The sequence below is a fragment of the Rutidosis leptorrhynchoides genome, chromosome 1 (genome assembly GCF_046630445.1).
Source record: "Rutidosis leptorrhynchoides isolate AG116_Rl617_1_P2 chromosome 1, CSIRO_AGI_Rlap_v1, whole genome shotgun sequence".
In the NCBI taxonomy this organism is placed as follows: Eukaryota; Viridiplantae; Streptophyta; class Magnoliopsida; order Asterales; family Asteraceae; genus Rutidosis; species Rutidosis leptorrhynchoides.
In genome coordinates this window covers 616,051,312-616,073,871 of record NC_092333.1, presented here as the reverse complement: position 1 = coordinate 616,073,871, position 22,560 = coordinate 616,051,312, and the positions used below count along the sequence as shown (strand labels likewise).

At 33.3% G+C, this 22,560-nt stretch overlaps 2 protein-coding genes and 1 long non-coding RNA gene across 3 annotated transcripts; 1 reads left to right on the top strand and 2 right to left on the bottom strand.

Annotated features, from left to right (window-relative positions):
- Nucleotides 1–5,841: 5,841 nt before the first annotated feature.
- LOC139885432 (uncharacterized) lies at nt 5,842–7,170 on the bottom strand. Its single transcript, XR_011771968.1, has 3 exons — nt 6,948–7,170; nt 6,296–6,383; nt 5,842–5,941 (listed from the first exon to the last, which is right to left on the bottom strand). It is a non-coding gene; the product is annotated as an uncharacterized lncRNA (long non-coding RNA).
- A 5,084-nt stretch (nt 7,171–12,254) lies between these two features.
- LOC139848166 (secreted RxLR effector protein 161-like) lies at nt 12,255–13,106 on the bottom strand. Its single transcript, XM_071837900.1, has 2 exons — nt 12,582–13,106; nt 12,255–12,284 (listed from the first exon to the last, which is right to left on the bottom strand). Exons 1-2 carry the CDS (start codon nt 13,104–13,106, stop codon nt 12,255–12,257), a joined length of 555 nt encoding a protein of 184 aa, XP_071694001.1.
- Nucleotides 13,107–18,896: 5,790 nt separating this feature from the next.
- LOC139885416 (transcription factor MYB36-like) lies at nt 18,897–20,638 on the top strand. Its single transcript, XM_071869255.1, has 3 exons — nt 18,897–19,137; nt 19,250–19,379; nt 19,697–20,638. The coding sequence occupies exons 1-3, from the start codon at nt 19,002–19,004 to the stop codon at nt 20,439–20,441; spliced, it is 1,011 nt and encodes a 336-aa protein (XP_071725356.1). The 5' UTR covers nt 18,897–19,001; the 3' UTR covers nt 20,442–20,638.
- The last annotated feature ends 1,922 nt before the right edge of the window (nt 20,639–22,560 follow it).

Genomic DNA, 22,560 nt, shown 5'->3' with positions numbered 1-22,560 from the left:
GTGTAGTGTAGTGATTTTCATGCTAGATAGATAGTTGCATGCTATGTGATCTATATATATTGTATATGTGCACTGTGTTTGACACCAGCCATACCTAGGGTGGTTGGGGGCTTTCAACCATGCCTGGGGAGGTTGAAGTTCGTGTGAGGTCAACCATTCCAAGGGAGGTTGAGTCCAAGTCCTACAGTCTGTTAGTATAGCATAAAAGAACGCATGTGTTGCGTTTGGATAGTTATGCAGAGACTTGGTAGGAGGGACTATCGGTAGACTCTAATTCGATCGGCTAGGAGTCGTGTGCCCGTACAAGCTGCCGAGCCTCATATTGTCGTTGTTTGTATGCTTGATGGATGTAAGCATGTTAGTTGACTGTCGTATGAGGGATTGCTTAAGCTTAATCTGTAGATAGATTCCATTCACTTAGCGGTGCGCTAATCCCCTACATTCCTCCCCCTGCAGGTTTAGGTACTGTTGATGGGATCGGAACTTGATGTAGAAGACATGTTTGAATAGCAACTCTGATGTGGACATTTGTAACCGTGTTTGTAATAAAGTAACACCGTTTGTGAAAGTTAAACTTAAGCTTTTGTACTAATGTAATTAATGTGGTGTTTTATTAACTAAGACTTCCGCTGTGTTATAAAAAAAAATGGTCGGTGTTACAATAAACATTTTCTTTACATTTCAACTTAAAATCCGAAAATCCTTCCAATACTAAAAAACTCTTCCACGAACAATCAAAAGACTTTAAAATAGTAAATTTGTAACACATACCAATGATTTTCATATACCAACACTAAATCTCCATCTTCAACAAATATGCACAAATAAATCTTCAATAATGCACAAAACTGAGATAAACGGGATCGAAATGGTGATAATAAGCGTGTCCAATTTGATCAACATCAAATCACCTCGCACTAAGGTCTTGCGTGTCCTCAAGCAATCTTACTTGAAATTGATATCAACTCGGCAAGAATCAACATAACAGGTGTGCTTCTTCAAAAATGCAACCAAAAGAACCCCGAGTAGCAATGCCAATAGATATTGCATGTAAGATCATGATAAGATAACCAAGGTACAAGTTTCACACTACACTCTAACTGTTACACTAGAGGCTTCTTCCGTAAATTCCAAAAATACCAAAAGCTTCAAACGTGTGAAAATTAGTTGCACGGTAGGTTTGCCATAAATCTCCATTCTCGTGTTCGAACAATGATACTCTTTAAGTGTACCAACGACCACTCTGGTGACTCTAGAGCAGGGCGCACAAATGAAGGAGGGTCGTGGAATTTAGGTCGTATGTGACTTATATAAAGTTAAACTGTTTTCTTAGATTTGTCCCCAAGTAGCTCTCGTGTTTTGTCTTTAGCCCCATAAGGCTCTAATGATTACGAACTAACCATTTTGCCGGATTTCTGCTACATTGGTATCAGACTTTATAGTTGCAGGGACTTTACTTCCCACAATACCTAACATCGCATTCATGTCGGTAGAAAAATAATGTAGGTTAGGAAGATACTACACTATGTCCATATGTCATCGATAAGTCATGAGGTAACAAACTCTATCTGTTAAATCAACCTGTAACGATTGAGGATCATCAGGCTTAAAAGCTGATTAATCTTTAAGAAGATCATCTTGCTGAAGATCTGATAAATCTACTGACATTTTGTAGTGTAGTGTCATGGTGCCTCCTCAGTGTGTGAGACATATCTCCCTTATCGAGATAAGTCTGACCACAAGTCCCTGTTTGATGCTGAGGACGGGTGGATTTTCAACTGATAATAGAGATAACTTTTCAAGATTTTTCGTCAACCTACAGTTGGTCTGGACTGCAACTTCTGACATAAGTCAGCAAGTGCGTCGTTCGGAAGAGTTTACTTCCTTAAGTATGGAATGAAATCATCATGTGGGTAAAAAATTAGTCGGGTGCAATCATTGTCCTTGTTAGGAGAAACAATGAAGATCGCCTAAGGTTTTTGATCTGGCACATGGTCCAGTTTCTGACCATGCTATGAAATCACCGCTATCACGGTTGACACCCGATTGAGTTTAAGATTGAAGCGACCCGTCCTAATCCATAAGGATGAATACAATAACATATGGTTACATTGCGAGGTATTTGACCTCTATATGATAAGTTTTACAAACACTGCATTCTCTTTTAAAAGACAACTTTCATTTCATTGAAAGTTGATAGGCATGCATACCATTTCATAATATATCCAAACTATAAATGACTTAATAATAATCTTGTTGACTTCAACGACTCGAATGCAACGTCTTTTGAAATATGCCATGAATGACTCCAAGTAATATCTTTAAAATGAGCAAATGCACAGCGAAAGATTTCTTTAATACCTGAGAATAAACATGCTTAAAAGTGTCAACCAAAAGGTTGGTGAGTTCATTAGTTTATCGTAATCAATCATTTCCATCATTTTAATAGACCACAAGATTTTCATATTTATAAACATAATTCCCATAGCAGAATCCTCTCATCTGCATAAAGGTAAAATCATTCATATGGTGAACACCTGGTAACCGACCTTAACAAGATGCATATAGAATATCCCCAAAACAGAATCCTCTCGTCTGTATAATATAAACTCGAAGTACGAAAGCATACCATTTTCCAGTATGGGGGGAGTTAGTGCCCGTAGATCTACCTTTAGGATTCGCGTCAATTAGTGGCCATTATACCAGCTCCATACCATTTTCCAGCATGAAGGTTGTATAATAAACACTAATTCTTAGGTTACCAAGCTAAAAGGGGTGATATTCGGTCTAATAATCCAGCCATAGAATGTAGTTTTAAGTACTTGTGTCTATTTCGTCAAACATTTATAAAAACAGCGCATGTATTCTCAATCCCAAAAATATATATTGCAAAAGCATTTAAAAAGGAAGCAAATGAAACTCACAATACTGTATTTCGTAGCAATAATGCAAATGACGGCACTGAACAAGTGCAGGGTTGGCCTCGAATTCACGAACCTATATTAAGTATATATATTTATATGTTGGTCAATATCTGTCTAATAATTTAGGTCAAGTCATAGTGTATCACAATCCTAATGCTCGAGATTATCATGCAAAAGTCAACAAAAGTCAACTTGACCCAAAATGACTTCCAAAATCTATACATGTTGATTATGTAACTTAAATATAGTCATTTTATATATTTAAATATATTTATCAGATTTTATTAGAGTAAATAATAATACAAGTCATTTATTAATAAATAAAAATTTATATTAAAATTTATATATGATAAAAATATACTTTTATATATCTTAAGTAATAAAATTTTATAAAGTTCACTTAATATCATAAAAATATAGTGGTATGTATTATTAACGTAATTATATTATGTGTGGCAAAAATATATTTGTATCACACATTTATTTGATAAAATAATATTGATAATAATAATAATGAGTTAAAGTTGTATTATTTTGTAATACTAAAAATAATTATTATTATTCTAATAATAATAATAACAATAATAACAATATTTATTTACAAATGATGATATTAATTAAAATAAAATGATAATTCTAATCATGATAATTTTAGTAATAACGATACTTTTTAATATTAACACTAATAATAATAATATTTTATATAAAAATAATAATTCTATTTAAAAATGATAATTTCTAATAATAATACTAAAATGATAATAATAATGATATTTTATAATAACAATGATATTTCTATTAAAAATGATAATTTTAATAAAAATGATAATTTTAATATTAATGTTACTTTTAATAATAATAATGATAAAAATAATGAAAACGAGATTTTTATCTAAATCAATAACTTACAATATTTTAATTTTATCATGACACTTATACTCATTATTTTCTAATCGATTTGTTTAATAGCTTTTAGTCCTCTTTTATATCATATTTATAATAATAATAATAATAATAATAATAATAATAATAATAATAATAATAATAATAATAATAATAATAATAATAATAATAATAATAATAATAATAATAATAATAATAATAATAATAATAATAATAATAATAATAGTCATAATAATTAAATGATACTAATATTAGTTTTAATAATATTAGTATTTGCTGATATTTTAAAGGGTTGTAGGATTGTTCTCGAAAATGAGCATTTGCTATTTGGCCGTAGAAGGATCAAGTTGTATCCGAAAAATAGGGGAATACAAAAAAGGCCCCTCTCTAGAAACGAAGCAGAACACGCCATCACCTACAGCCCTTTCCTCTATCGGGGACTTCCACGAAATGAAAACGGGTGACATCGCCGAATGCTCCACTTTTTTTGCACTGGTTTATATCCCTGAGTACTCCTATAGCCGATCTGTCACCCAACTTACTTTAACAACCTAAAGGCTTGGTCCAGTCCCGTTTGGAGAATAAAGTTGCTTAATCGTGTTGTTAATGATGGACGTGATTCGGACTGAGTTAAGATTTTGAACAAGGACATTTCGAATGTAGTAGATGTAGGGACTGTTGATATTCCAAAGGGTTGTGGGATTGATCTCGGAAATGAGCATTTAGATTCTGCCCCTGTTATTATTACCGTTGCTTCGGATAATTTTGAAGATGTTGCTACACTTTTGAATTCAAAAAAATGCCGAGATACTAGGTAAGTTAAAACAGGGAGGTAAGGACAAGGTGTTTGTTGATGGTGTGGGTGTTGGACAAAGTGGGAGTTCGGTTGCGTATAATGCACAATACACGGGGTTAGATAGGGCACTCGAAGTTCAATGGTTCATCTACATAAAACGAAAACTGAATGAGATAGTGAATGTAGTCTCGGGTTCGTATGTTTTTTCAATAGAAGGGATTGGAATCGAAGCGTTTGTTGGATAATTTGGTGTTTGTAGCTACAGGTAAAGGTGAGGGTAGGAAGATATGTATTTGTATGGATGTGGCGTGTAAGGGTTATTTTTGGGATTAGCTTTCGCATTCCGGTAAATTTCGTGGGTCGGGGGTGAAGAGATTTGGTACTAAAGGTAAGTCGAAGGATTGGTAAAAAAGAAGTTAGCATCGGGTAATTCGCTGAGTTTACGGGACAACATTGAAGACGATGAAAATGGATTGCGATTCAAATTCTTTTTAAAACGCCCCAGTGGGTGGGTCTTGTAAGTGGTCTTATGTGTGTTCGGGTTCGTGTCGTGTGTTTGAAAAAGTTGGTTTTTTTGATGAATTTAGATTACAAGGTTTGGGGTCACTACATTCGGTTACTCTCGTCGGAGATGGAATCGGAAAGGGTTCGTCTTTTCTTTCAAAGCGGGTACGGGCAATGGTGTCACCAACAACAACTTTAGCGATGAGGTCTTCTTGCCATGTCCCACAAGTACGAAGGAGGATGACGTTGTCGGTTAGCGGGTGTTGCGCTTGTTATCTTTTTAGTTGTAGGTTTCTTAGTGTCTTTAGTTTATATTGTACGTTTGTTTGTTGGTGCGTGGGAGGCTCGGGTTTAGTTAACTTATGTTCGAGTAGTTTGTTAGACTTAGTTTACTGTTTTCGAGCCTCCTCGTGTTTCAGTTTGTGGTAGCTCCTTGACGTACTTTTTCTCTTTTCGAGAAAAGGTTTTGTATAAAGTTTTCGTTTTTCGCTAAAAATAAAAAAAAAACCACTGTAATTATTTATTCAAGCATAAAGTGAAACGAAAATTTAGGACTAACTAAGTAGTAAATCAACCCGTGTGATTTGATATATATGGTAACTAGACTTTAAGAGCCCGTGCGTTGCACGGTTGGCTCTATTATGTTAAGTGTTAATACATTAGGTATTGATGATTGTATGTAAAAAAAACATTTTAAATAAAACATAATAGTAGATATGAATACCAAATATTCGTTTTGATCCATTTGATAACCACTGCCCACAGTTTAGTTTTACAGCTTCACATCAAAAGTTAACAAATTCAACTTGAATGCCTAAAAAATAGTATAAAAGATAACATAAGATATAGCTCTATCATAAATATCATTAATAAATAAAGTTACTGTGTAAAAACCTAAGTGACCAAAATGTCATGAATATCATAATGAACACATTTAATATTTTCAAATGACATTATTAAGTTTATATGTTAAGTCCAGTATGCATAAGTTGAAGTGCATGCATTGTCCTTGTGTTTGATACTTACGAAGTATCTCTACTTCATATGAAGTAGCGCTACTTCCATTTGGTCTAACGTGGAGCCTCTACTTCACATGTTTTTGTATCCCAGTAATGATTCCTCATAGTTCATATTCTAATTATTTAAAGTAGATTGAAGTGAACAATACCTTAACGTTTTGAATAGATTGAACTGAACATACATATCTTCATCATCTTCCCATCTTCAAATTCAACCAACAAAACCACCATCATAACCTGCAACAAACACCAAGTAAACATACCAAATAAATCTCTAAATCTATGTTTACATAAAATTATAAGAGCGGAGTATTAACAATGTCCATTAGTAACAACCTATCCATACTCATGTACAAAATATAGCTCTGATAGTAGGAATGTCAATTTGTAACATAACAACGACAACAACAATACACCTAATCTCAAGGAATGCAATTAGTGATATAAAAACATATGTTACTTATACTCCAAATAAAATAAAAGTAATAGTGATAAGGAAAAAGCTAACTTTCTTAAAAATAATAATTCCATTAAGAATTTGGCATACATGACTCACGATATCCCAGATTTTTTATTTCTATTAATATTGGAAATAGGATTAGCAGTGGTAGTTGATTTGATACAGTTGATTTCAGTTTCGCTTTAGAAACAAAAGTAATGGGATATCATTGCCCAACTACAGGGAAGGATTAAAGTGGCTTATGAGCTCCAATCAACTATCTCAATACATTAAAGTGAAGTATGAAAAATCTATAATACATACATTAAGGCAATGAGATGTCGTATCAAAGACTAACTAACCAATCGACTTTATTCATGGTCCAAATAAATGAAACTAATCATCTTCTCCATTCAGTGCAAATGCGAAATTGAAGATCAACCTTTAATATTGAAACGCAATAGGAGCACACTTCTAATTAACGAAATTCCAAAAATCTACAAATGCATCTGGAATTCCTGAAAACGACAAATATATACTGAGATTTCACAAATTTAAAAATGTACATGAATACTTCCCATGTAACACTACTAACGCAGCATTAACTTTAGCCAAGTAACTACATTAGGTAAAGTATCGGTCTATATAACAATGTGACTTTTTTGTCGTCACAAACTTGCACCGTGTAACATTACTCTGAATACTTCCCTGAATGTGTAATCATTTTAGATTATATTATTATCGCAATGAAAATTTTTTTGACACACTAATCCACTAATCATCTACAAAAAACATAAAGCTTTGGATAAAAAAGTCCACTGGGTCAACTCAAAAAATGTGGCACCTCTAATTTTAGAGCAATACAATATTGACTGGTTCCCGTTAATATTATAGCAACCTATATAGAGTGGATCCTAATCGGATTTTTAGTACTCCATTTCACTTGATAACTAAAGACGTCAATGTCAACCGATTTACTTGTGAATGGGTAGATTCTGTTGACAATTTATAAAGATAATGTTTACAGAAGGTCAGAAAATACATTATAAATGATTCACAACTTCTGAAATGAATTTAAAAGTTTTAGTAGAACAATGTACGCATTAGCAAATGGGTAATGAAAAATAGCTTAAAAAGTAATAGATCCTTAAAGATAAACAGGAAGAACATATACTTTGATGTGAAACTTAGTGTAACATTTGATACAGTTAACTATCTATGAAGAACTTTGAGTGACAAACAAAATGTTATCTTTTTAGTTGTCAGTTAGCGGGTGTTGCGCTTGTTATCTTTTTAGTTGTAGGTTTCTTAGTGTCTTTAGTTTATATTGTACGTTTGTTTGTTGGTGCGTGGGAGGCTCGGGTTTAGTTAACTTATGTTCGAGTAGTTTGTTAGACTTAGTTTACTGTTTTCGAGCCTCCTCGTGTTTCAGTTTGTGGTAGCTCCTTGACGTACTTTTTCTCTTTTCGAGAAAAGGTTTTGTATAAAGTTTTTGTTTTTTCGCTAAAAATAAAAAAAAACTACTGTAATTATTTATTCAAGCATAAAGTGAAACGAAAATTTAGGACTAACTAAGTAGTAAATCAACCCGTGTGATTTGATATATATATGGTAATTAGTTTAATTTAGGTGATGATTAGGTTTATTATTTATTGGATTTGGATTCAGATTTTTATTTCATAATTTTGGGAAGAAAGTGTGTAGTAATGTGTGTTTGGATGAAACTAACCAGTGGCGATTGCAGGTTCAAAATTCAATGGGGTTCCAAAAATTTATTTGATAACTTTCTTGCACAAAATATTGTATGTGTCGGGTCAAATCTGGTCGGGTCGGGTCACCAAAACACAAACATAAAATTGAATAATACTCGCAAAATATAAGTTTGTTCATATGCAGTAGTAATTAATGGCACATACAATAGCAATTTTAAAGTAGCAATGACATATATAGTAATAATTTTAAAATATTATTTTAATCAATGACCTATACACTGACAATTTTAAATTGCTATTTTATAACCGGTTATTAATATATTTACCATTACACATACATCTTACTTGCAATCATATAATGCATTCACCATGAGTATTCACAATAAAACATGTATATCTCAACATAAACATTACACGTAATTTGTCATAATATATGTTTGATAGTAAACATAACAAATTTTTTCATTCTTAGACAAACATTACACATTCTGGTGGAAGAATTGTAAATTATGTCAGGTTATATTACGCTTTTATTTTCATTATATATTTGAAAATATTGTAAGATTTCTAAAATATTCAATGAATATCCATTAACCCGCTTAATCCATTGGATATGGATATAAATTGATGAACTAAATTTAAATGGATATGTATATGAATATGGATGAACAAAACTTAAATGGATATGGATATGGCTTCACGCCCTCACACGATCTATATCCTATCCATTGACATCCCTAGAATGAAGGATTGAAGATAGAACCGTAAAAAATTGTGATGTAGAAGGAAGTAAAAAAGAATTAGAATTGGAATTGGACAAGGGTTTGTTTATTTTTATATCTAATATATTCAATGACTCATACTATAAAAATCATATCATAAGTGGGTTAATTTCAAACACTTTAGTAGTTCAAACTATTAAACTATAATCTCTAAAAACTTATGGGGTCCCATTATTATATTTAATGGTGTCCTATACATAAAAAATAAAAAATTTGTGATAAGTTTCGAAAAATTAGTGGTGTCACGGGACTCCGCGGGTCTATACCTAAAGTCGCCACTGAAACTAACGTGTAGTAGGAATTAAAGCTTGTAGTTGGAGGTAGGAGCTAGGTTTATTTTTTAAACTAGAAGGTGAATTTGTATTTTATAAGTGTATGGTAACTAGTTAGAACTTATGTATATAAAATGATATATAAGGACCAGTGGCGATTCTAAAAACAAAATTGCATGGGGTTCTATAGTACTTTGTAAAAAAATTCAAAAAATGAGTGTTTTCTTTTAAAAAACCCATTAGTTTAATAAATATACGGGGTCACATCATTAAATTTTGTGGTGTCTTACGAAATTCATGTTATACTTTATAAAAGAAAAATCTAACTCTAATGGGGTTCTTGGACCCCATTGTCAATGCCTTACAATCGCCACTTATAAGGACAAAAAAATAAATGATTATAATGATATAATTTTAAGGGGTAATAATGTAATTTTACTTTTCATAAACTTCTAATTTATTTACATAAGCTACTTAAACTAGCTTATTTTTTCAGAGTTTATTATTTCGTAAGCTTTTGAATATCTCTCTATTAAACAAGACTAGAAGTTTCAGTTTGTGAAAAAAATAAACTTAAACTTCTATAAGTAAATAGAAGCTTGTGTGTTAAACATACCTTAAACAAAATGATGCCCGCTTAAGTGTATGTTACGATTGTTTATCTAAACAAAATGTGTTTCAAGTCAATTTTGAGGTACAATATTGAGATGAATCACTTTTTGTAGTTAAAAAAAAATATACTCCACTCCGTATTTTTCTTTTGGTTGTCACGTTTCAAATCAATTGAAGTAGGGCCGCTCGTTATCTTAATCAAGGCAATTATATTTATATTATACATAATCACGTTAAAAAAATAATTTTATAAGTATGTTGAAAACTTGTAAGGTCAATGAGGTGGTACCCTTGTCTACAATCAAACTTTTGAAATGTAAGGACGATCTCCTTGATTTTTTTTTCCTTGTTTGTTTATTCTCAACGTACCTTAATTAATTACTCGTAGTATGAAACAATATATACTCGGTATCATTTTTTTAAGAAGGTACTTTAATTAAAATAAACGTTAAAAACCACGTACTAATACTTAATTACTTATATTAACGATAGTTAGACACACTGAGTTTGCTAATGGATAAAGATTATCTCCATTTACAAATAATATGACTAGTCATGTTAAAAGATTTTGTGATAGAAAAAATAGATGGCACATCATTTATTTTATTTATTTATATTGAGATTATATTGTATTCGTGTACAAAAAGTAACATGATGAGTCATGGTTGTTTTTTTTTATTTTTTTTTTTTACGCAAATAAAAGCTAGCATTTCTAATTCTTGTCTTGAACAAGACGTAGTGGTGACAGCTCGTGGAGAGGTCTCAATTGAACATGAGCCCGTACTATTTTAGAATTTGAAAAATGTATGCATATAATTACTAGAGTATAAACCAATATATGAACAAAAAATTTACATTTTGTACATTATTTGAATGTAAATAACTTATCCTTGATTTGTCTAGTAAAACATACATGATGTGCAGGTTATTGAGTAAATCTGAATAAGATAGTATAGCATAGGCGTTTGGTATTTTTATTTATGAGTAGCGGTAATCATCTCAAAATATTTTTAGTGATCGGGGTTATGATATCTTGACAACATGTAGTGTATCTTCCGTTAGGAGATATGGACCACAAATAAAACTAATGATTGATCACAATCACAAACTCACAACAAAAATCGGATAAATAGGTAAACAATAAATAAATAAATTAAGTAAATGAAATGAAAATTTTAGGTGGTTATATTTGAGTTATTGAGTTAGCTAGCTAGTATAAACACATCCTAACTTGTATAGTTGTATGTAGAAGTATATTTTTTTCTCTGTATTTACATCTTGTAATATGTAGTACGCAGTTGTTCATTTTCTTGTTCGCTTATTACAATCAATAAAATGTTGGTAATTAACAGTAGATTCGTGTTTACGTTGACACAAATTACTTTTGATGTTAGTTACGTTAACAAAAACTTGATAAAAATAAAATAAGATTCAATTTTCACAAGTCAAATTAGATTCAATTTTCATAAGTCTAGCATGTATGTAAATATGTACTAAGCTGGCACACACATATTTATTGTTAGAAATCGGGTATTAATTAACTGTCTAGATTCGTTCTTGAATCGTGTATTCACTTTCTCTATAAAGTATTTCGACCGTACGATTGCCTTGGTTGCACGAAATCTTTACAGCGATAAGACAAGAACGCAATTAGTGTTTTTGGCAACGAAATCACGGATGCAAATTGTTAGAGAGTATGTGTGTGTTTTCTATTTGTTGATGAATGCATAATGGATGAATAAAACGTCCATCAAACTGTTATAGGAAAACAGTTAAAATCGAAAGGGTGTAACTCTTCATATTTCGACCACCGCATTTTGCGCGACAGTTAGTAGCCAACTCTTACGGGCGTGTACTCCACACTCTCCAAACCCGTTGGTAAGTATAGCTAGCTAACACCTACATTCAAGTAAAACGCAACTAACTAAAATGTATGTTGGATGACACTAAAATCACCAACAATCCCCCACCCCCCCCCCCCCCCCTTTCCATTTTAGTGTAATCCTTGATTTACTAAAATAATTAAACAAACAGAACAAACCAATGCATAAATGAAAATGTTTCAGAAATTGAATTTTCACTTAGCATAATATTTACGAGAATTCGAGAATCAGGGTGTTTCAGAAATTGAACCCTTCAACTGATATGAAAACTATAAAATACTATACACATCAGTTTCTTACATATCCCTAAGACAATCTTGACACTATTATAAGTCATGTGTCACAATCCTTCAGTGAACATATTGGCAGCTAAGTCCAAAGCTCCATTGAAGCGGCAAAACTTCATGTTCACATAGGTAGTCCTTTTACATCATGCACCTGCATATGCAAATTTTCAAAAGAACTATTAAGAAGAATAACTTCAACTTAACTCAACTTGCAGGTCTAAACACATACTTTGGGATCAGAAATTTTATGTGTTTCAATCTTCAGAAAGTAAGCTTACCTCATTGAATTCAGCTTCTAACGTTGTATTAGAAGGGAATTGGGCGTCTCACTTTGGAAGATTTATGCGGACTTCAATCCCACTCCGATAGCCGACTTGTGCACTAAGTCTCGGGCTAATGCTTTTGTCAAGTGATCCGCTAAATTTTGTTTTGATCGAACGAAACTTACGGATATCATTCCATGTGAAATCAGCTCGCTAGCCATACTGTGTCTAACACCTAAGTGTGTAGACTTTCCATTGTACATTTGGCTATAAGTCTTTGCCAAAGTAGCTTCACTGTCACAACGGATGAAAATAGGAGATATTGGCTTTGGCCACAAAGGAATTTCGTGAATCAAATTCCTCAACCAATCAGCTTCCTTACCAGCTGCAGCTAAAGCTACAAATTCAGACTCCATGGTTGAATTTGTAATACATGTTTGCTTCTTAGAAGCCCATGATATATCATCTTCTCCAAGTAGGAATATCCAACCAGTCGTAGATGAATGATCTTCATCGTTGGTTATCCAACTTACATCCGAATATCCTTCTAAAACTGAAAAGAACCCAGTATAAGTGATACCATAATCCATAGTACCTTTTAAATACTTGAATACTCTAACCACAGCACGCCAATGAATAGCATTTGGATTACTAGTAAACCTACTCAGTTTTCCCACTATGAAAGCAATATCGGGGCGTGTGCTTGTCATAGCATACATCAAACATCCAATTGCTCGAAAGTATTCAAGCTATGATACATCTTTACCCGAATGGGGCATTAGCTTCATAGTTGTATCAACGGGAGTATTCAAGGGAGAACATTGATCACACTTAAACCGTTTCAGAATCCTCTCAATGTAATGAGATTGTGTGATCGTGATACCTCTATCATCCCTTTTTATCCTTATGCCCAGGATTACATCCGCCACTCCCATGTCCTTCATGGAGAACTTCGAAGATAAAAACTCTTTTGTTCTATCAACTTGATCTTGGTCAGTACCAAAGATCAATATGTCATCTACGTATAAGCAAATGATCACGCCTTTTCCGGATTGATAGAATTTGCTATATACACATTTGTCGGATTGATTTAGTACAAAACCATTAGACAACACCACATCATCAAACTTCTGATGCCACTTCTTGGGAGCTTGTTTCAGCCAGTACAATGATTTAACCAACTTGCACACCTTATGCTCTTGACCTGGCATAACAAACTCTTCTGGTTGTCTCATATACACTTCCTCTTCCAAATCACCATTCAAGAATTTTGTTTTGACATCCATTTGATGGATCACTAGATCATACGTTGCAGCAAGTGCTCTTAACAATCTAATAGTAGTGATACGAGCAACAGGAGCATATGTATCGAAATAATCAATACCCTCCTTTTGTTTAAAGCCTTGAATAACCAATCTAGCTTTTAACTTATCAATTGTGCCGTCGACTTTCATCTTCTTCTTGAAGATCCACTTGTTACCTAAAGGTTTGTATCCCGGTGGTAAATCTGTTAATACCCAAGTATTATTCTCCAAAATAGAACTCATCTCGCCTTCAATTGCTTCTTTCCAAAAGGCAATGTCACGAGATTTCATAGCCTCATCGAAGGTTCTAGGATCATCATCTATACTATAACAGTATGAAAATTGTGATTTAACACGATCTCTCGATCCTTCAACTAGGTAAAGTTGAAAATCAGAACCATACGACTTGGGTGTCCTAGTTCTAGAGCCATTACGAGGTTCAAGTGACTCACTTGGAATTTCTTCCAAGTTAACTCCTTGTGTAGTCTCATTTGAATTAGAAATCACGTCCCTTGGTCTAGGTATTGATGTAAAACGGGATTCATCAAATATTGCATCTCTTGATTCTATAACGGTGTTAATCGAAATAAAATCATTAGGTTCTATCACATAAAACCTATAAGCTTTGGATGCTCAGCATATCCAATAAAGATGCAATCAATACCCCTTTCACTCAAAGTTTTCCTTTTGGGTTCGGTTAATTTTACAATTGCCCGACAACCCTAAACTCGCAACTAATGCAAGTTTGGTTGTTTCTTGTACCAAAGTTCGTAAGGAGTCATAGTTCCTTTTTGATTAGAAACTCTATTCAAAATGTGACAAGCCGTTAACATGGCTTCTCCCCAAAATCCGTCACTCAAACCCGAGTACATCATCATGGAATTAACCATTTCCTTAAGAGACCTATTTTTCCTCTCCGCTACACCATTTTGTTGTGGTGTATACGGAGCTGTAGTTTGATGAATGATCCCTACAGATTGGAAATACATTGGATCATAATACTCACCACCTCGATCGATGCGCACGTTTTAATCAAACCATTTTGTTGTAATTCCACTTCAGTCTTGTAGATTTTAAATTTGTCTAAGGCCTCATCTTAAGCAAGCAAAAGATAAACATAGCAAAACCTAGACACATCATCTATAAATGTGATTACATACTTCTTATTTCCTAAAGAAGATGTATCATGAAAATCACAAAGGTCACTATGAATTAGTTCTAAATTCAAAGACGTCCTGTTTATGGTCTTAAAAGGTTGTCTCATGATTTTATTCAACATACAAGTATTACATTTTTCAAAACACTTGTCAAAGGTAAGAATTAAATCAACTTTAGACATTTCATACATTCTTTTATAATGTACATGTCCTAGACGAGCATGCCATAAACTTGACTCATTTGAACTAGAACTAATCATGCAAGCAGAATTATCAACAACAAAAACATTCTTAAGATTCAACATAAACATACCATTATTATAGTATGCAAATCCAATAAACATGCCACCCTTCGACAAGATATACTTGTCGAATTCAAATACTTGTTTATAACCACACTTATTTAATATATGATTGGAAATCAAATTCTTTCTCAACCCAGGAACATACACAACATTAGTTAAAAGTAATTGTCTTATCAGAACTAAGTTGTAACAACATCTCCACGACCAAGGATAGGAGTGACTGATTCATTCCCCATGTGAAGCACATCCTCATCAGGATGCAATGTCTTAAACCAACATCGATCTTTACATGCATGACATGTGGCCCCGGAATCAATCCACTAAAATTTATGTTATCATCCTGCACATAAAACGCTTTAGAAATATGTGATACATAATTCTGAACAGAATTTATAATACAATTAAATTTCTGACTTTGGTTAGGAACTTGGTCCTTAGACCCGTTTCCCGAACCTGAACTGCTTACTCCATCCTTGTTCTTTCCAGCACGACATTCTTTCTTAAAGTGACCAGGTTTGCCACAAATCCAATAAGATTTCTTATCCTTCTTGTTGGAACCATCGTTGTTCCCTTGAAACTTACGTTTCTTTCCATTGAACTTTTTGTTGTTGTTGTTGTTGTTGTTGTTGTTGTTGTTGTTCCCATGTTTACCATCCTCAATCATGTTAATAGAGGATGATGCAACGTCCTTTTCTTTAGTCTTACCACCCTCTTGAACCCGTATTGATTCTTCAATACGTAGGGTGTATCCCAATTCAGTCAAGAACAATTCTTTCTTCTTATGTTTTAACATGTGTTTGAAAGTCTGTCATGATGGTGTCAGTTTGTCTATAATTGAAGAAACTGAAATGGATTCATCCATTTTCAGATTGTGTTGTGTAAATTGTCCCAAAATTTGAAGAATTTCGTGGAACTGTTCCATAACAAGCCTTGAATCCACCATTTTGTAATTATTGAAATTACTCACAAGAAACTTCTTACTAGAAGCATCTTTGGACATGTATTTGGATTCAAGTGAATCCCATAATTCCTTTGTAGTTTCTACAGATTGGTAAACATCAAAAAGAGCATCAGACATACCATTTAGAATGTGACCACGACATATGAAATCATCGTTATCCCACTTGTTTCTTCTCTTGATTTGATCCAGAGTTGCATCCTCAGGAAGTTCTGGCATGAGGGTGGATAGAACATGAACAACCTTCAACGTTGTTAACAGAAATCGCATCTTCTGTTGCCATCTTCGAAAATTAACTCCTTCAAATTTCTCCAGTTTTGCAAACTTGCTTGTCATCTCTTTCACCGTTACCCCAGGCATGATTACAAACAGAATACTTTATAGATTCATTAGAAATCGGTATGAACTGACTGCATGGATTCGTTCTTTAATCGTGTATTCACTTTCTCTATAAAGTATTTCGACCCTACGATTGCCTTGGTTGCACGAAATCTTTACAGGGATAAGACAAGAACACAATTAGTGTTTTTGACAACGAAATCACTGATCAAATTGTTAGAGAGTATGTGTGTGTTTTCTGTTTGTTGATGAATGCAGAATGGATGAATAAAACGTCCATCAAACTGTTATAGAAAAACAGTTAAAATAGAACGGGTGTAACCCTTCATATTTCGACCCCCGCATTTTGAGCGACAGTTAGTAGTCAACTCTTACGGGCGTGTACTCCACACTCTCCGAACCCGTTGGTACGTATAGCTAGCTAACACATGCATTCAAGTAAATCGCAACTAACTAAAATGTACGTCGGATGACACTAAAATCACCAACATTTATATTTATAATTTTATATTAATTCTTTAATTTGATATACATACAAATTTCAGTTAACTGCTATAAATAAATCAGTAGGAATAATCGGAAAAGAGGGCGAGGCCAAGCAGAAGACGTCTGCAATGCTTTATTTACAACAAATTAAATAAAGTTACGTTTAACTTTTCATCCTCAGCTCTCTGATTAGTGGACAGCTAACCATGCTTATGATATTCTTTTTTTTTTCTTTTTCCGAACGCCATGCTTATGATATATATTCTAATAATATGTTTGGATAATAAAAATCTATTAATCAAGAAATAACTTAAGAAGATGATATTGACAGTTTAAGTGGAGTCCTAACGTTATATATACACGCGTAGTCAGCAAGCCAAAGCCTTTGAGCCAAAATTGACACGCCCTGATGGCACGAACAAGCTGAAGTAATGCCGGCCATCCGAATGCGCCATGTTGTGCGCATTATTGGCGATGTTTCTTTCTTTAAATAGTTGTACACTAAACTTTAATATATGTGAATTGGTTTATTTAATTGATTAAGGTGAGTTCATGTGATGTTAAATTAGTGTGTGATGAATAGTAGTGAAATGTGAGAAGTGATAGAGATGACGCTTCACAGTGTGTTAATTTTAAGAAACATGTAAAAGTTGAGGATTGGTCTAAGTTAGCTAACAATATTTGTGCCATTCTAGTCAAGTACATCTGATAGCCAAATAATTATTTTTTAAATTAAAGTTACTATAATAATAAACTGATAGATGAAATAAGTTTTCTTTCTACAACCTAGTTATACTAGAAGAATGGGTCATACCGAGTCAAGTTGGGTCAAAAATCAAATGAGTTTTAGTTGAAACGGGGTGTGTGTCAAAATGTGTCGGTTTTAAATGGGTCAAACGGATCGGGTTGGGTTGATATCCATTTTATATAAAAAGTAGTCGATCTTTTTCTTTTTTTAGAGTTTCGCACTTTAGTTTCAGTTTCGCGTTTCAGTACAATATCGTGTTTCAATTTTAATTTATTTTCGCATTTCAGTTTCGCTTATTGATGTTCAGTTTTCGGTTTCGTGTTTTAGTTTCGCATTACAATTTTAGTTTCTCATTTCACTTTTCTTTTGCGTTTCCCAATTCAGGTTTCAGTTTCGTGTTCCAGTTTTACGTTTCATTTGGCATTTCGTTTTCAGTTTCGCGTTTCAGTTTTCTATATCCATTTTCCCGATTCAATATTTAGATCCGCGTTTCATTTTTTATTTTCGAATTTCAATTTTCGATTTCTCTTTTCACATTTAAGTTTCCAGCTTTACGTATTAGTTTCAGTTTCGCATTTTACTTTGCAGCTTTGTGTTTTAATTTTTGGTTTTGCGGTTCACATATCATGACATATACTTGCAGAGCCGTTCTGTCAAATTTATAGGTCCTGTGTCATAAAAAAAAGTGGACCCTTATATACAAAAAATTTCAATTATATAATAATAAAGTTTAATAATACTAATAAAGTCATAATTACTATCATCAATCAAAATAATGAACGTAGAAAACGTAGTATTAAATGCAATAGAAAACGTGGCATGGTGTATTTTCTTTTTCAGTTTTGTAAATTATTATTTATCAAATGGACTCATGTATGAATAATGGGCTTAGATATGCAAAAGTAGAATATATTTTTAGAGCCTTTATAATATTGGACTCTATGCGACTGCACGAGTTGCACGGCCCAATATCGGGCCCTGTATACTCGATATTATACAATTATAATTATAAGTTGATAAATGTAAGAGTAATCTGATCCAAATGTGTGCCCCAAACCCTAGAAGAGTGTACGACTTTCTTTTTTAGTTTTGTTTCTTTTCGGTTTGTTTATTAAGTATCACATCAATTCTCAAATTTCATACCTACTATAAATCTTGGGTCTTCCTTAGTAAAATTCAACCAATTATATCCAGGCACATACATCTATTTAATTTCTAATTATCTAAAGAAAGAGAGAGCAAGAGAAGAACTATTTATAATAATAATAAGAAGACCAAAACTTATACAAGGCACTAAAAAGAAGAAAAATGGGAAGAGCACCATGTTGTGACAAAAATAATGTGAAAAAAGGACCATGGTCATCTGAAGAAGATGCTAAGCTCAAAGATTACATCGAAAAGTATGGTACTGGTGGCAATTGGATCGCTCTTCCACAGAAGATCGGTGCGTAGTTTCTTCAAAGTCTTCAAATTACGCGTTTCTTTCTCATAATTTTCGTTTCTAGCTTAGTGAGACCTTTTTGAAATTTGAGATTAGCAAATGATTAATTTTGCAGGACTTAAAAGGTGTGGAAAAAGTTGTAGACTAAGATGGTTGAATTACTTAAGACCAAACATCAAGCATGGAGGATTCTCTGAAGAAGAAGACAACATCATTTGCAGCCTCTATATTAGTATAGGAAGCAGGTTTTTAATTTTTTTTTTTTTTTCTTAATTTCTTTCTCTTTCATGTGTGCTTATAGATGTTATGGCCATGTTACTTTTAAGTTTTAACCAGAGTTACTTGTCCTTTAATATTTGTCCATCAAGCTTTTGTTCTGAGAATATATACATCATATCCCATCCCATCATTTCAGATTCAAATTTATTGTTATATTTATGTTTAACTTCTAGCCCATAAGCCCTAGCAGACTTGGTTTACTTTTTTTTTTCTTTTACTTTTATATGCATATTATATCCATATGATTTGATTATTGTGTTCGATTTGATGTATAATTATGTAGGTGGTCCATAATAGCGGCTCAATTGCCCGGTAGAACTGATAACGACATCAAGAATTACTGGAACACAAAGTTAAAGAAGAAATTACTCGGAAGGCGCAAACAATCTCACGCGGATAAGCTTTCCAGCGCAAGCCATGATCCGAAAGACGATAATGGAATAGAAACCCTAAGCAACTCAGCTCTTGAAAGGCTACAACTCCACATGCAACTTCAAAGCCTTGAAAATCCTAATTTCTCTCATTGTGATAATCCTCCTATGTGGCCTTGCAAGTTGAACCCTATTCAAGAAAAACTAATGCTTAGTCTCCGACTTGTGAATGAATCCTCTACTCCTTTAATGATGCAAAATTTCTCGCCTTTTACTCCTCAAAAAGTTGAAAACTACACACCGTCTAGTACTAATTATAGCCCCCTTCAACAAGGCTATTCATCCCCAATAAGTAATAATATGATAAATGGAATGAAGAATAGTTCTATAGGAATCAATATCCCTCATGAGTCATCATCTGTTGTTATGAAATCAGATTGCACAAAACAACCTCCAAGCATGGAGTTACAACAGCATTGGGCATTTCAAGCAGAAATTAACGAGCTCTTGTGCAACAATGGAGATACACCGATGGAGGGCCCACATATGAGTGATCAATTTGATTGTATTAACGACATGCACGGTGTTAAAGACAACATGACTTGGTGGTTTAATGAACTTGAAGCAAATTCAACCTCATCAAATTCTTGGAGTTAAGTTGGAGATCAAGAATTAGTCCAAGGACATATAATGAGAAAAAAGCACATGGCATTTACCTAGCTTTTGGTTATTTAAGTTTTATTCAAATTTTAATGTCATAAACTTAGGTTCAAGCTAGCCTGTGAGAAAAGACAGCAAGTATAAACGTGTATATTAATTCGTGTAATAACGTTGTGTTGATTTCTTGTTAAAGTTTGCCGAATATATAAACGTACATGCAGTACGACTATTTCCTAATATAAATTTCATCATTTACTCAAATTATGTCGGTATAACGCCCAAAATCAACTCTAGAAACGGTGGTGGAATCGATACGGTGCAAACGTCCATTTACAGGCCTCTAGATTCCAACACTGCTTTCTACTCGTCTTGTGTTGGAAATATTCAAAATTCTATCCGTTTGAAATGTATTTTGTTGCAAAATGTTTATTTAAAATTTTTCTTTGTTGAAGATGTATGTTGTTGAACCTCTAAATTTTTTTGGAGAAGAACCAAGAATGAAGAAAGAAAGATACAGTGTGAAAAAAGAAAGAAAAGGAGAATTTTTTTAATAGATGTTTTATAGAACTATTTTACAAAACTTATTTTTTTTTGAAACAAAAATTGTAAAAATAGTAAAACCGGCATTAGGAATGTCGATTTGCCACTTGCTACGCCAAACCGGCATTCGGAATGCCGATTTGTGCCTGTGTGGCCTACGTGACACCACCTTTCAGTCTGTGACCTAGGGTTTGTCTACCCGTGCCATAAACCGGCATTCTAAATGTTAGTTTGTCTGCTTTTCTGATTGCTTCTCTGCTATAACTAATTGACCAAGTTTTGATGACATTTTCATAAACTTCGCACACTTTTTCTTTCTCAACACATAAAATAAATGTCGAATTTTGAAGATGATGAATGGGAATTCCTTCTGGATGTAGATGATTCTGACCTCAATTACATAGGTTCGCAGCGCCCTCAACCTGTATCGCTTACAAGTTACACTCAACCCATTTTGGTGCCGACGCGGTAGCCACCATCCCCCAACCTACTTATCAAAATCGTCAAAAGGAAAAGCAGCCTTTTACACCATCACGCCCTATTTTGCGCGATTCCGGGTCTAACAAAAGGAACCAATTATCGTACTGATTCCTAGACCCGCTGGTATAATTCAAGTTGTGTATGAACAATGAGATAACGAGAATAGCGTTGTGGATGATAAGAGCACACATGATTTTATAAGTGAACTAATAAACAAACATGATCATGATGATTCGTTGACACTAGGTCTGTGGCTTCACGCCATGGAGTTTGCATAAAAATACGGGGGTAAACTACAATAATGTTGGTTATGAAAAAAAAAATCATAATTAGATTTTTGACATTTTTCTAAATTTTGTGACTGCAGGCAACTCTAATATAGCAAGCATTAAGGGATAGTCTAGGTGTAACCGGGTCGATCAAGTTGTTGGTGTTGTCAAGACGTGTGCTTCAAATGTTGTAGGTGATCTATCTGTAACGCTGAAAATGAGTTTACATGACCCATAATTTTTTTTTTTTAAATATTGCTTTCACTAAAATGTGGTAATGCAAGTTTATTTATCGTTGATAAATAGGACACTACTGGTATGATTAACGCAGTTGTTCATGCCAAGATCATTACTGGTGTTGAAGGTCAGTATGAATATGTTGAAGGCATACGCGAAGGAGCTGTTTTGGTGTTACAAAATGTTGCCGTTTTTGCCCCTTCAAGGGAGGAAAAAACCCTTAACATCACGCGCATGAATTTAGTAAAGGTGTTCTTTTGAGAGGGTGGATATACTTAGAGTTGTGTTAATTGTGTAATCTTTATTTGTTTTAATGTTGTTGTTATTGTTCTTTATAATAAAATTTCTTTACTACTTTAATGTTGTTGTGTTAATTTTCTAGTTTATTAATTTGACTGTAAAATGATAAATGAGGACAAATTCAACCTATTTAAATCATAAACACAAGTCGTTGTTAAACAAAAAACTCAATTATTACAATCAATAAAAAAATTATAACCAATCAATGTCTATGTCGGTGTGAACCGGTTCTAAGGTGGTGGTCTTCTATTCTTGTCACCCCTCCGGAGTTCTTGTGGGGGATCATCAAC

What these genes read in the sequence shown, in the direction of transcription:
- LOC139848166 (XM_071837900.1), bottom strand. Translation starts at nt 13,106, where the DNA reads ATGACAAGCACACGCCCCGATATTGCTTTCATAGTGGGAAAACTGAGT. An exon ending in TTTCACATGGAATGATATCC is followed by an intron (nt 12,285 to 12,581) that starts GTAAGTTTCGTT and finishes TTGCATATGCAG; the next exon opens with GTGCATGATGTAAAAGGACT.
- LOC139885416 (XM_071869255.1), top strand. Translation starts at nt 19,002, where the DNA reads ATGGGAAGAGCACCATGTTGTGACAAAAATAATGTGAAAAAAGGACCA. An exon ending in CGCTCTTCCACAGAAGATCG is followed by an intron (nt 19,138 to 19,249) that starts GTGCGTAGTTTC and finishes TTAATTTTGCAG; the next exon opens with GACTTAAAAGGTGTGGAAAA. An exon ending in TATATTAGTATAGGAAGCAG is followed by an intron (nt 19,380 to 19,696) that starts GTTTTTAATTTT and finishes ATAATTATGTAG; the next exon opens with GTGGTCCATAATAGCGGCTC.